At 47.8% G+C, this 14310-nt stretch overlaps 1 protein-coding gene across 1 annotated transcript; it reads left to right on the forward strand.

Annotated features, from left to right (window-relative positions):
• Positions 1 to 538: 538 nt before the first annotated feature.
• LOC308183956 (uncharacterized protein) lies at positions 539 to 13958 on the forward strand. Its single transcript, XM_080570564.1, has 18 exons — positions 539 to 1739; positions 2752 to 2966; positions 3530 to 3590; positions 3785 to 3880; positions 4128 to 4292; positions 4527 to 4652; positions 4891 to 5111; positions 5394 to 5425; positions 5534 to 5725; positions 9906 to 10513; positions 10973 to 11187; positions 11491 to 11551; positions 11675 to 11770; positions 12044 to 12208; positions 12411 to 12536; positions 12905 to 13125; positions 13398 to 13432; positions 13538 to 13958. The coding sequence occupies exons 1-18, from the start codon at positions 1230 to 1232 to the stop codon at positions 13753 to 13755; spliced, it is 3363 nt and encodes a 1120-aa protein (XP_080426690.1). The 5' UTR covers positions 539 to 1229; the 3' UTR covers positions 13756 to 13958.
• The last annotated feature ends 352 nt before the right edge of the window (positions 13959 to 14310 follow it).

The following is a 14310-nucleotide window of genomic DNA, read 5'->3' on the forward strand; positions in this document are numbered from 1 at the left end:
CAAACTGCCCACAGTGCTACAGGCAAAGCAAAGACCTGCACTGGTACCTGTGGCTGAGAAAGGCCAGGTCCAGGATGTCTTTGTGTGCAGACCGCTGTGGATCTGGGCAGAGGGAATCCTGTGGAGCACTCTTCTAGTGGATTCATGCAGGCAGGATCACACTTTCAGATGTGCAGTGCTGAAAGAGCTGATTAAATCTTTGGGAATCTACTTCGTGTTTATAAATGAGGAGTTGGGAACAAGCCCGGAGCACTCCATTTCCATAGAGCCAGTGGATTCAAAGCAGCTCCCATTCCTACACTCTTTCCTCCTCCTCGAAAATTTTGTTTTGTTACTTTGTTTCCATCCTCCTAAAACACCAAAATTGAAATAGAGGACTAGAACAGCTATTTGTGCTAGAGATCAATGGCAGCTGTGAATATCACTGCCAAAATACACTTGTGAACAAAAGACCCTAACAAAATGTTTCATTTTCATTCCTACGTTAATTTTATTTTATTCCTTTTAAGAGTGACAGAAGAATTAGTCCACAGGAGCAGGAGTTTCAGAAGAGATCAGCCCTGGGAGCTGAGCCTACATAGAGACAGAAGCAGAAGCATTTCTGCAGATACATTGCAGAAGGGGACCATGCAGTATGTATCACAAAATAAAACATAAAACAATATACTGCAGGGCATGCTGTAAAGCACTGCTCTGCCTGACACAGATTCCTTTCCCTAAAACACACGGGACTGTAATTTTTAAAAACCCTACTCATGAACAGAAAAGGGGCAAAAGCAATCCTGAGGGATGAAATTTTCAAGCAAGAGGTGTTGAGTGACAGGCATTTTGAACGGTGTTTTCCTCCCTGTGCCCAAAGTGACTCAACTGCAACTTTCAAATGCTTTGATATGGCGAAGAGTCTGGCTGTCTACAAAGACAGCAGAAGGCGACAGTTATTCCCAAACAATACCACTGTTGCTCAGAACCTGGCTATATTATTTCAGAAGGGCGTGTGTGCGGAGTGAGTTCTTTCTCCAGAATGCTGTTGGACATGCCAAGCCTAATTAATCAGAAAGATGATCCACCTCATCAAACCCATCCCAGTCTCATAAATGCATAAAAGGGCTCTCCTGAGCTCGTGAAAAGCACAGGTTCATCTTTCTTCTTTTCCTCCTACTCCTTGCTCCAGGCCAGCACCTTTGCTCCTTTGCTCTTGCTGTAGCATCCATCCCAACCCAAAGCCAACAATGTCTCGCCAGTCCACCGTGAGGATTCAGAGGGGAAGAAGTGGCTTCAGCGCTGCTTCAGCCATCGTCCCAAACACCTGCCGCACCAGCTTCAGTTCACGCTCCGTCACCCGGGTCGGAAGCTGCAATGCTGGCAGTGGGTTTTCTAGGGTCGGTGGTGGCTTTGGAAGCAAAAGCCTCTACAATGTTGGAGGATGCAAGAGGATCTCCGTGGCTGGAAGGGGTGGTGGCTTCTACGGACCTGCAGGTTTTGGTGGTGGCGCTGGTAGCGTGTATGGTTGTGGTGGTGGCTTTGGCATGCCAGCTAACCTTGGCTATGGATATGGTGCCTTTGGTGGTGGCATGGGTGGCCCTGGATTCCCTGCTGGGGGCATCCATGAAGTCTCCGTCAACCAGAGCCTTCTGAAACCTCTCAACCTGGAGATTGACCCCAGCATCCAGAGGATCCGAAAGGAGGAGAAGGAACAAATCAAAACCCTCAACAACAAATTTGCCTCCTTCATTGACAAGGTGAGACATGAGCTTCCCTAAATATCTTGCCCTCATTTTTTGATGGGGACTCTTAGCTGCGTTATGAGCACATAAGCTGATCAAGACGGAATGAAAATCAGGAATGAGACTGAAAGATGCCTCAGTCCCTGGAAATTCCAGGCAATGGTACCTGCTGCATAGTGGTTGCTATGAATTAATCATCCAGTATTCGAGGTCCTCCTTGTTTGCTGCTTAACATCTCGTAGGCAGTGGAGAATTTAAGCTCTTAGAGACAACCTCATCCTTGTGGAGGTGTTGGGCTCTCTGCACTGAGCACTGCAAGAGCCTTGATAACAGGTTTTTAGATGGTTCAAGTGAAATGAGAGCAACCCATCCAAAACAACGAAGAAAGGAAGCGCATAATTGGCCCTAGGGAGAAGTAAGCTTCTCGCTGATTGAATTTTCCTCAAAGGCATTTAAAGCTCTGAGTGAAACAGTACCAGCATGTTTGGACTGTTAGTTCAAAAGAGCAAAATCTGATCCGACTCTGTCTGAACCACTTCATTTCCTTGTTAACTGTATTAGATGCACAAGAGCACCTGCTTGATTTCTCTTGGTTGAGCAGCTCCTCTTTGATTTCAAGGAAAATGCAACATTATTTTGGAGATTTTGTGGGGTGTAGGAGCTATGCTGAAGGGAGGGGAAACTGACACTTCATTATTCTTTTCTTAATAAGTGTGCAAACCCTGTTTTATTCCTTATCTGTTTTTGCATGCACTATTCACACAAGATGTATGCACCTTGCATGCTTTATCAAAGGAAAGAAGGGGAAGCACGTGCAAGGAAATCCGTGGTTGTTCCAGAGTTTTTTTGCAATATTGACCAGGGTCCCTGCAGTCAAATAGCAAATTCCTGCTTCTATCAGAGAAGAATTTGGCTATGACAACCAGTTGGAAAGGGTACTTCACCCACTGCGATCCCACATTTGTAAGGGAAGCTCTCTTAGAATCTCTGCTCTTTCAAAACATCTTCAGCATATTTCTGCTTGCAGGTCCGATTCCTTGAGCAACAAAACAAAGTGCTGGAAACCAAGTGGAGCCTGCTTCAGGAGCAGGGGATGAAAACAGTTAAAAACAACTTGGAGCCGCTGTTTGAGACGTACATCAACAACCTCAGGATGCAGCTGAACAGTTTGCTGAGCGACAAGGGAAGGCTGGAGGGAGAGCTCGTCAACACTCAGTACCTGGTTGAGGACTTCAAGAAGAAGTAAGTGTATCGAGCGAGTGCTCTACCTACCTAGGTAGGTGCAGCCTTTCTCCATTTGACATCCTTAAGCCAAGCGGGGGATCCAGACAAGTCCTCTAACGAATAGACCGGGACACAGGAATTCCCGACAGCGAAGGCTGTGCCGTTTTCTCAAGATAAACGGTAACGGAGCAACAGATCCAAATACACAAACATTTTGGGAATAATTTAGAATATGATCAAAGACTTATTAACTAAATTACCTACTGAGGAAAAAAAATTACATGGTAGGTCTGAAAGTTTCAGGACAGCATGCTTAATTTGCTTAAGACAAGCAGGAGGAGTATGACTAAGGGCCAGAAAGAGGGGAAAAAGGAACAGCAGAGATTCTTTAAAAAAATTTAGATGTACTTGTTTTAACTAGTTTAGCCTAGGAACATGCTCATGGTCTCTTATTCAGATGCTCTGCAAAAGAAAAGAACATTGTATGCAAAATGCTCTTAAGGAAGTTCATTCCAGCAAACTAAAATCACCTCTGTCTGTTACTTGCCTAAACAAATGCTTCTTCTGCCTCCCTCCATTAGGTATGAAGATGAAATCAACAGGCGTACAGTTGCAGAGAATGAATTTGTGACACTTAAGAAGGTGAGAGCAAATTGCAGAACACCGTCTGATGATTACTTGTAGAGCTCTAATCACCTATTCATTCACAAATCCATCCATTCATATTCTGATTTTTTTTAATGCCTTCTTCCCTGGCCTGTTATTGCGGAGATAAGCACATCCCTGACTTGCGAACAAGAGTTTAAAATGTATTACCTAATTCTCTCGTCCTCCAGGATGTAGATGCTTCCTATATGAACAAGGTTGAACTACAAGCCAAGGTAGATGCGCTGACTGAAGAAATTAATTTCCTGAGAGCCCTCTACGAAGCAGTGAGTACAATCACCTCCCAAGACATTTCAGTCCTCAGTTCGGAGCTCCCGTCCCTCCGTTCCTCTGAAAGCCTTTAATTTCTCCCCCCAGGAGATGCTAAATCCTTTACCTCTTTAGAGTTACACCAACTGTCTTAGCTCCTTAGATAACAATCTGTAGCCTCTCCCAGGTCTGCATGCTCATCTGTAAGGATGAAAAGGCATCTCCCAAGTGAGTGAGCTCACCTAGTCACTGCGCACTTTGCAGGAGCTGTCTCAGATGCAGACCCAGATCTCCGACACCTCCGTCGTTCTCACCATGGACAACAACCGAAACCTGGACCTGGACAGCATCATCTCGGAGGTCAAAGCTCAGTACGAGGACATCGCCAACAGGAGCCGGGCTGAAGCCGAGTCGTGGTACCAAACCAAGGTGAAGGAATTGGGGTTTTCCGTGCTGTTATCTTCATGTCTTGTCTTGAACAGAAAAGGACTGACTCTTCCAAGAAAACTTTATCCAGTACTGCACATTGCACAGCAGCAACTCAGCTGCTAGAGTGGGCTTGGGGAGGCACCCAATGCTTTCAAGCACCCACCTTGCCACACACTGTGTTACTGAAAAAACGACGGATTTTACCTTGACCGGTTGCTCCTCTCTCCACGACAGTACGAGGAGCTGCAGGCTACCGCAGGCAGGCACGGGGACGACCTCCGCAACACCAAGCAGGAGATCTCCGAGCTCAACCGCCACGTCCAGAGGCTGCGGTCTGAAATTGACAGCGTGAAGAAACAGGTAAAAAGCAGGAAACCCTATCCTTTTAACCAATTTACCTCCCAGACTGGCAGGGAGGAAGGAAAACATCAAAAGCAACCTAAGCGAGTTCTGCTCAGCTTGACCCTTTTTCTCTCAAAAAGAGAATTGCTGCTAAAACTGCTTAAATTGGTGGTACTGTAGTAAGACCTTGTGGTTTCAGGGTAGAACAACCCAATGGCCCATACAAGCAATATGACCAGAGCTTTCTCCTTCCTAGTGTGCAAACCTGAAAGCAGCCATCGCAGATGCTGAGGAGCGTGGGGAGCTGGCCCTCAAGGATGCCAAAGCCAAACTGGCCGAGCTGGAGGATGCCCTGCAACAGGCCAAGGCAGACCTGGCCCGGCAGCTGCGCGAGTACCAGGAGCTGATGAACGTCAAGCTGGCCCTGGACATCGAGATCGCGACCTACAGGAAGCTGCTGGAGGGCGAGGAGTGCAGGTGGGTGGGAAACACGACCCTTCTAGTCCTGGTGTTGGAGGATCCAACACAAGTGCTGGTGATGCTCGGCATTTCTGAAATGCACATGCTAAATGGGGTATCTAGAGGCAGAGGGAAAGGTTGTCTGGTTAATTCAGCAACATTGTGAGAAGCATCCACAAATTATGCGACATATTCATTTTTCACCCCAGGGGTCTCTAAAAAACATCCCATATATTTTCTCATGCTATCGCCTGGCTTCTTTCTTACGGTCTTACATTGCTGTGTTTTGTTCCCTATCAGGCTGGCCGGAGATGGCGTCCCAGTGAATATCTGTAAGTCTCTAAAATATACGCAATTACCTGATTTGAGCATTATTGTGTTTCTGTACTGAGAAGCCAATACCCAGAGAGACTGAAAGCTTTTCCTTCTCCTTCTTGCAGCTGTGACCAGAACAACTGTGGGAACAGGATATGGAGGAGGAAGCAACCTCAGCATGGGAGGGGGAATCTGTAACATGGGGAACAGCTTCAGCTGCGGGAGCGGTCCTGGGGTGAGCAGCACCACCTTCGGAGGTGGCAGCAGCTCCAGCGTGAAGTTTGTCTCGACCTCCTCCACCAGAAGAAGTTACAGAAGCTAAAGGTTTCCTTTCAGACGCCTTCACTCGCCAGAAAACACCTTAACACTGGTCCTTTATTAAAGCATAGTTGGGGTGAACGGAACGAGGGCCACCTAAACCCTATGTCTTGTCGCACAGGAGCCTCACTTTAGGAACCCTCTCTCAGCCGTGTTGTCTAGCACATGTCGTGTAGGGCTCTGCTATTGAACATGAGTCCAACTGTTTTAAATTTGCAACTTGCTTGTTACAGCTCAGCATTTTTGGCCGGATTTTGTATATAAAATGTGTCCCATGACTGTTTGTCTCTCTTCACTTTCTGGTGTTTGTCTAATAAAAATGCATATGTAATTTATTCTATTGCGTGGACCTTTTAATTAAAGACGTGGAACAGCAAATGCAAATGCAGATAACAAGCACTTTTCCTAGGGCCTTGCCCAGTTAAAGGCACAGATTTTTACTCCTCATCCACATTTCCTGCATCTCCGCAGCAGCAGCCAAAACACAGGTACAGCGTAGCACCAAGGGGAGGTCTGCTGTTGGTTTCAATGCACTAGTTCTCCCCTTTGTGCACGTAAAACACCTGGAAGCTAAACACAGGGCACGCCAAGGCAAGAGTGGGGCACAGGGGAAAAGGTCTAAGATTCATTTGCTATGCAGCTCCCAGCCAGTACAACAGCCAACAGCCCGGCTCCCAGGGGGTGCAAAGGGCAGTGCCAAGTGTGTGATGTACCTGCATAAACTTCTAACAATAGGGAACTAATTACCAGGGGAGTCAGAGCAACCACCCGACTTGTTCAAGAATATCAGTCCATCTCAAAACCCCATTTACTGTGAGCTGTCTCATCTAAGTGTAAGTGCCAGCGTGCAAACACCTGAGAGCTCTCCCCTCCTGTTCCGAGCACTGGCCACCCTGTCTGAGGAGTTCATCTCAGGCCTTGGGTGCTCTCGTTCCATCTCCTTCGACTATAAGTGCTGGAGAGTCCAGTCTACAAATATTCATATGCTACTCTGAAGGGAGTTGTCTCCCATTCAACAGCCAAAAACAAACAACAACAAAAAAAGAACAGGATACCTGTCAGAAGTAGCAAGTCAGAGAATCATAGAATCATTAAGGTTGGAAAAGACCTCCAAGATCATCTGGTCCAACCATCCCCCTACCACCAATGCCACCCACTAAACCATGTCCCTAAGCTTTTTCCCCTTTCCTTGAACACCCCCAGGGACAGTGACTCCACCACCTCCCTGGGCAACCCGTCCCAATGCCTGACCACTCTTTCTGAGAAGAAACGTCTCCTACTTCCAACCTGAACCTCCCCTGGCACAACTTGAGGCCATTCCCTCTAGTCCTATCTCTAGTTATTTGTGAGAAGAGGCTGACCCTCAGCTCCCCACAGCTTCCTTTCAGGGAGCCGTAGGGAGCAATAAGGTGTCCCCTGAGCCTCCTCTTCTCCAGACCAAACAACCCTTCAAGATCCAATTTAGATGTGGTTCTGTGACTAGTCAGGAGAGATTAACTGCGAAGTAAAAGCAGGGCATTATCTGGCTGAAAGCTACAACGGAGTGACAGATCTACTGCTGGAAGATGAGTTGAAGAAATGTGTGACAAAAAAAGAGTCCCAACCCGCTGTGTATTTCAGTAAGATCAGGAAACGTGCAGAGATGTATTAGGAAAATACTCAGCGATGGGTTAATAGAGGAGAACCAGCAGTCCCCGAATGACAGACTGTATTCTGGTTTTCCTTCAAGACCAGCAGTTTCCCATAATTTTCTAGGATGCTCTGAACTCAGCACATTCCTCTCCATATCCCCCAGGAAATCTTCCCAACTTGCGGGTTGGTTATAGGTCCGCTGCAGCTCTCCGCTCCTGCTCCACCACCTCTCCAGGCATTTCTTCCCACTAAATACTCCTTCCTGGGAAGGAGCAACCTCCTCCCTCCAAACAGCAGCCTGGGCAAGGCTTAGTAATGGTCTTCCTCACTGCTGCCCAAACACTCTCCCTAACCGAACAGGATGCAATGTATATAGCCAACAGGCACATCAGATGGATGCCATCCATTGCATCATCGCCTGGGTCATAACATAGAGATTACAAAGCTCTTCACCTAGCATGGGAAAGGCTGGGGCCAGGATTCATTTTCCCCAGGCATCCCTTTTTGAGCAAGATACCTCCCCCCCCCCAAAAAAAAAAGAAAAGAAAAAAAAAGAAAAATAAAAAAAAGAAAAAAGGTTCTCATTTCTGGGTACAGGGCCAAGCTGTCCTGGCCAGGGACAGCTGGCTCTGCCAGGGCTCTGATCTCCAGGTACACAACCTCCTGTTTCCCCTCCAGCGGGACCTGTCAAATAGATGCAGAGATGACCTGGGGCTGTATTCCAGCAGGGGAGGACAGCCCTCATTAATATGAGTGCAGCCCAGATTAAAACCTTAGTCATAACACAAGGAATGGTGCTTGTACTCAGGGGCTCGAATTTGCAATGCGCGGACAGAACTCTGCCTCCAAATACCCTGATTGCTAATTGCTACCCATAACGTTTTGACAGAGTTCTTCAGGACAGACGTGATCGGTGGCTTAGTCACAGAAGCTCCTCTGTGACTGTCTTAAAAAGTGCTGCGTGTTGTAACTCACAGTAGCCAAAACACTCCCAGGACAGTTATTTTAGCTTCATTCCAGGGTGTGTAAGGGAAACATTAGAAGAACAGAGAGGAAAAACGTGAAAAAAAAATAGAGAAAAGCATGGCTGAAAGGCAAAAAGAGATGACAGGCATCCACAAATCACCCTCAGTGGACCTTCTGGCCAAACTCACTTGACTGCCCAGCCTCCAAGTGTGAAATGGCAAGCACGAACGTGCACTTGAAAGATGCATCTGAGAACACCTGCTCCTATCCCAGAGCCTGCATGTGTCTTTTTAATGGCTGGGAAAGGCTACAGCTTCCCAGTAATGCTCTGCAGGTGTGCTGCTCCTCTGATGTTCAGCTTGGGCATGGGCACCCACAAGAGAGACGTACCTTGGCAAACTCCCGGGGCCGCAGGGTTCAAGAGAAGCATGTCCATCCTTGGAAAGTTATGGGCATCCAGACAAGATACTGGGAGTGACTTCTGAGCATCCCATCTTCTTCCGGGACAACTTTCCATGCGTACAGTGCTACAACACAGCATGCATAGGGCAAGTCAAGACAGCTTGTGCATCTCTCTCTGGAGAAATGCACCACTTGACATCTCCTGGGAGCTACGCGGCATAAGAGTAGAGGGAGTTGACTGTGAACAATGCTACAAGCCCAAATCCTAGGCACTCAACTTCCTTGTGAGTAAGAGTTATTGAAAAAGGAAGACAACAGATGTGGGGAGAGAAGCCTGTTCCCAGGCTTCCCACTGGGTCACCCCATGAGTCAGGAAACGGCACACAATCCGCAAAGGTGAAGCCCTGAGAAATCGCCAGCTCAGGTTTTGTGCCGTCACAGCCAGCGGTAACTCCCTCCCAAGTCATATTCTGATATTTCATCACTTGTTGTCAGTTTGAATCAGGATGAAACGTAGACACTTTTCACAGAAAGAAAAGGTCTGAAAATACCATTCACGAAACTACCTTTCATGTCTTTCCCATTGTCCAGCTGGTTTTTGATAGCTGATGGTCTAAGACTTCCATTAATGCCCCATCACTCCCCTGGCTTCCCTCCATCACCTCTTTCTCCCTCTTGTATCAGCTCCGGTTTAAATGCCTCGTTTGGGCATGAGAACAGGAGTCCAGAATTTCCAACGAGTTGGGGCCTGAGGTGCTGATGCCCTGCTGGGGTTTACTCAGAACCACAGCAACAGGAAACACGGACCCACAATAACAGATTTCTCAGACCTCGGACCACTGTAAAATGATAAAATGTGCTTTTACGCAAGAAAGGGAACGATTCATCTGTGAAATACAGATGAGTGAGCGCTTGCCCAATCTACTGCAGAGGTGAAAGGAGGGAGTGGGAAATGGATGGCCACGAACAAAAGTTGAGCAGGCAGCATTTAGCATTTTCACGGATATTTCAACAGCCAGACCATGACTGTCACAAAAAAATGCAACTCCTGCAACTTTCCAAGTGATTCGTAGGTGCGTGTGCTCACAATGAACTCACCGTTCGCATTGCTGCTAGGCGTGCCGAGCCCGGTTAATCAGTAAGATGAGCACCACACCAGACCCATCCCCAGCTTGTAAGGGTATAAAAGGGCCAGCCTGAGCCTGGGGAGCACAACTTCATCTTCCCTCCCTCATCCACTTCCTCACTGCTTTATTCTCCCTATTGCTCTCATCCTGTTCACATCAGCTGCCATGTCTCGCCAGTGTGTTGCAAGGAACCAGTGCAAAACTGGGTTCAGTGCCGCTTCTGCCTTCATCCCAAATGCCTGCAGCACCAGCTTCATCTCACGTTCAACTTCCCAAGGTGGAAGCTGCGGCACCGCTGCTGGGTATGGAAGATTTGGTGGAGGTTTTGGAAGCAGGAGCCTCTACAATGTCGGTGGATGCAATAGGATCTCAGTAGCTGGAAGGGGTGGTGGCTTCTATGGACCTGCAGGTTTTGGTGCTGGCACTGGAATTTCCTATGGTTTTGGTGGTGCATCTGGTGGTGCCTTTGGGTTTGGTGGTGGCATGGGTGGCCCTGGATTCCCTGCTGTTGCAACTGGGGGCATCCATGAAGTCTCCGTCAACCAGAGCCTTCTGAAACCTCTCAACCTGGAGATTGACCCCAACATCCAGAATATCCGTAAGGGTGAGAAGGAACAGATCCAAACCCTCAACAACAAATTCGCCTCCTTCATCGACAAGGTGAGACATGAGATTTATTGGATATGCTGTGCTGATTCTTCAGTGGAGAAGCACAAATAAGAGCAAGTTCTATCTTTATCAGCAATTTTACTCTTCATGTGCTGCCATATCTAACAGCAGCAGCCAGGGAATAAAACATGAGGGGTGCTGGGTTTGAGACCATTCGTCCCACACATTCATGCTGAGAGAAGACCGTCCAGCAGAGGGGAAATGGTGATATAGGATGTAAGGAAGCAGAACTTGCCATATAGTCAGGAATGTTAACATCAGATCTGTAATGCTTGCTTCCGTCTATTTGTCTTTCAGCAATCTGTGCTACTGCCCAATCTTTGAGTATGAAGTGACAGCTGTTTCCCACAGGCTGAGAGCTTCCCCCCTTTCAGCAGGATGGTACCTGGCCTCTCTTACGGAAACCATCCTGAAGCCACTGTTTCTGAAATATCTGTTTTCTCTTTTCAGGTCCGATTCCTTGAGCAACAAAACAAGGTCTTGGAGACCAAGTGGGCCATTCTGCAAGAACAGGGGAACAAAACCGTTAGAAACAACATTGAGCCCCTCTTCGAGACCTACATCAGCAACCTCAGGAGACAGCTGAACAGCTTGCTGGCAGACAGGGAGAACCTGGGAGGTGAACTGAACAAGGTGCAAAGCCTTGCTGAGGACTTCAAGAACAAGTAAGTCTGTTCATTTGTGGTCTGTCTGGCAAGCAAGTGGGCTGCAACAGATGACAGCTCTGTTGCACCGGTGCAGTCAGACAAGGAAAGAAGGCCTTTTTTGCTAATATAATCTTCTGAAAAAGGCCCAGGATTAAGTTTGCATATGCGACATAGAGAGTCTCAGTGCCTCGTGTCTGAAAGTCACAGGCAGAAAGCCATAGAGCTAAGAGACCAAGGTACAAAACTGCACATATAAAAACAAGTTATTAACAAAACGACTTCTGCATAAGCCTAGACCAACCCTCCATTTCCATCCTGCAGATATGAAGAAGAGATCAACAAGCGCACAGCTGTCGAGAACGAATTTGTGATCCTGAAGAAGGTGGGTGCATGCACGCTCCACCTCCCAGGCCTGCGAGCTGTCTGCATGACCGCAGCAAGAAACACATCCTGCAGCTTCTCCTCTGAAAACTGCTTCATTTTTGTGATGTGTTTCCTCTTCTAGGAGGTGGATGCTGCCTACATGAACAAGACCGAGCTGCAAGCCAGGCTGGACTCCCTCATGGAGGAGATAAATTTCCTCAGAGCCCTTTATGAAGCAGTAAGCACCTGTGTTCATGCCCTTCTAGTTTCTAATGCCCTTGCTTCCCTTTCCCACCTCAGAAGCTCAGGACAGATTATTTTTTTACTCTGTTGCACTAAAAAGTCAATGCTTTTCCCATTTCACCTGCTGTATTAACCCTTCCTGAAAGTTTCTTGGAAAAATCCCTTTGGACAGCCAGCTCTACCCTCTACTTGGAGCATTTCTGCCCCTTGAGCAAGAGGGGAAGAGTCTCATGCCTGCAACTCACCCAAATGCCCGCTGCCTCTGCAGGAATTGTCTCAGATGCAGACCCAGATCTCTGACACCTCTGTCATCCTGACCATGGACAACAACCGCAGCCTGGACATGGACAGCATCATTGCAGAGGTCAAAGCTCAGTACGAGGAGATCGCCAACAGGAGCCGAGAGGAGGCCGAGTCTTGGTACCAGTCCAGGGTGAGTGCCCAGGAAGGCTTCTGGGCAAACCATGCCCCCTGCCCCAGATCCTTCAGATTTAAAAATCCTACAAAGCTCTAAGTGCTTATTCGGGATTGAGAACAGATGCATGCTTTGAGCACAAACACCCACATTTCCCCATGCTGCTTCGCACTAAACTGATGGACTTTACCTTGACCGGTTGTTCCTCTCTCCACGACAGTACGAGGAGCTGCAGGCTACCGCAGGCAGGCACGGGGACGACCTCCGCAACACCAAGCAGGAGATCTCCGAGCTCAACCGCCACGTCCAGAGGCTGCGGTCTGAAATTGACAGCGTGAAGAAACAGGTAAAGGGAGAGGAGATGCACTTTTACTGTGGCCTAACCTTGGCTGCCCAGCCAAATCCAGCGAATAAAAATAAATGCATCTCAGTGAGTTCTGCTGGATCAGGAGTGAATGACAGCATTTATCTCAGTGCAGTAACTTCACAAAGAGTGACAATTTTAATAAACCTGAAGAGATACAAAGGGGTGTGGAATTAGATTAAATCCAGGCTGTGACCTGGCCCAGAACATGGATCAAGTCAGTGATCGTTAAGAAGCCCTACGTCATAATTCAGCATCTTCTGCATCTAGGCCAGCCATCATGAGGCCAGGGTACAAAGAACTGGTCTATGCTCTGGATGGGGAATTCAACCACTGTTTGTCCCCCCCAGTGCGCCAGTCTGCAGACAGCCATTGCGGATGCCGAGCAGCGTGGGGAGATGGCCGTCAAGGATGCCAGAGCCAAACTGGCCGAGCTGGAGGATGCTCTGCAGAAAGCCAAGGCAGACCTGGCCCGGCAGCTGCGCGAGTACCAGGAGCTGATGAACGTCAAGCTGGCCCTGGACATCGAGATCGCGACCTACAGGAAGCTGCTGGAGGGCGAGGAGTGCAGGTGGGTGCAGTTTTTTCCAGCTTCCAGCAGTGCAATGGGGTCACAGACCCTTGTCAGGTTTAGAAAAGGCCCCTGGGCTTCCCACATTCAGAGGGCTCAGAACCTGTTTAGAGACAAGCAATTGCTCAAGAAGATGAGCCGTTCAGGAATATGGCAGCTTTTTGTGCAAACTTCCACCAAAAACATTTCAAAGAAGTTCCGCTGCTTTTTCAACCAGCTCCTGTTCATGGGCTCCCCTTAAATGCTTACCTTCTCCTTTTGCTCCCTAACAGGCTCTCTGGAGAAGGTGCTGGTGCAGTGAATATCTGTAAGTAACTTTTAAAGACGATTTTGTGACTTTTACATTGGTCTGCCTGCCACTCAGGGGTCACTGTTTGTGGATGCCTCTAACAAGGGTGCTTTCCTCTTGCAGCTGTGACCAGAACCACTGTAGGATCAGGATATGGAAGTGGAAACTCTCACAGCTTTGGGGGTAGCAGCAGTATTGGAGGTGGGGTCTGTGCTGGAGGAATGGGCTTCGGCTCATTTGGCTCAAGCGGACAAGGCATGGCTGGGTCATGCGTGGTTGGTGGAAGCAGTTCCAGCATGAAGTACGTCTCCACCACCTCTTCAAGCAAGAGATGCTACTAAACTCAGACATCAGCACTGCTAGCCTGCGTGTGCCAAGCTTCCTCTCGTGTTGTGTGCAATCTTTACTCTGTTACTTGCAAAAGGTTTGGAAGTCAAAGCCGTCTGTCCTTATTTATATAAACATGTCATGCTCCTGTTTGTTCTTTGACTCTCTGAAAGCCTCATTTCCCAGAATTTGTCTAATAAAAGGCACGTGAAATTCATTCTGTTGCATTCTCCTTTCAATTTCAATTACTTTATAGTGCCACAGGGGAAAAAGCACCTGACAGAGCAGAGCAGAGCTGAAGGGAAACACAACTCACACACACAACAGTTGAGACCTTTCCTTCCTCTGCTCTCACTGTAACTCCACAGGTACCACTTATATCTCAGAGGAACAAGGAATGTGATGTTCCATTGCCATTTGCATAAACAAGATTTTTTGGCATCAGTACCCACCATGGAAAAGGAAAATATCTACTTTCCTTACCAGGCATTAGCGAAAATGTCCTTCTATCTTCATTTCTCCATTACAGCATCTCAGCAGTTTCAGGTCACCTTGATCACACCCAAACC

Source organism: Anser brachyrhynchus (genome assembly GCF_964034855.1).
Source record: "Anser brachyrhynchus genome assembly, chromosome: 29".
In the NCBI taxonomy this organism is placed as follows: Eukaryota; Metazoa; Chordata; class Aves; order Anseriformes; family Anatidae; genus Anser; species Anser brachyrhynchus.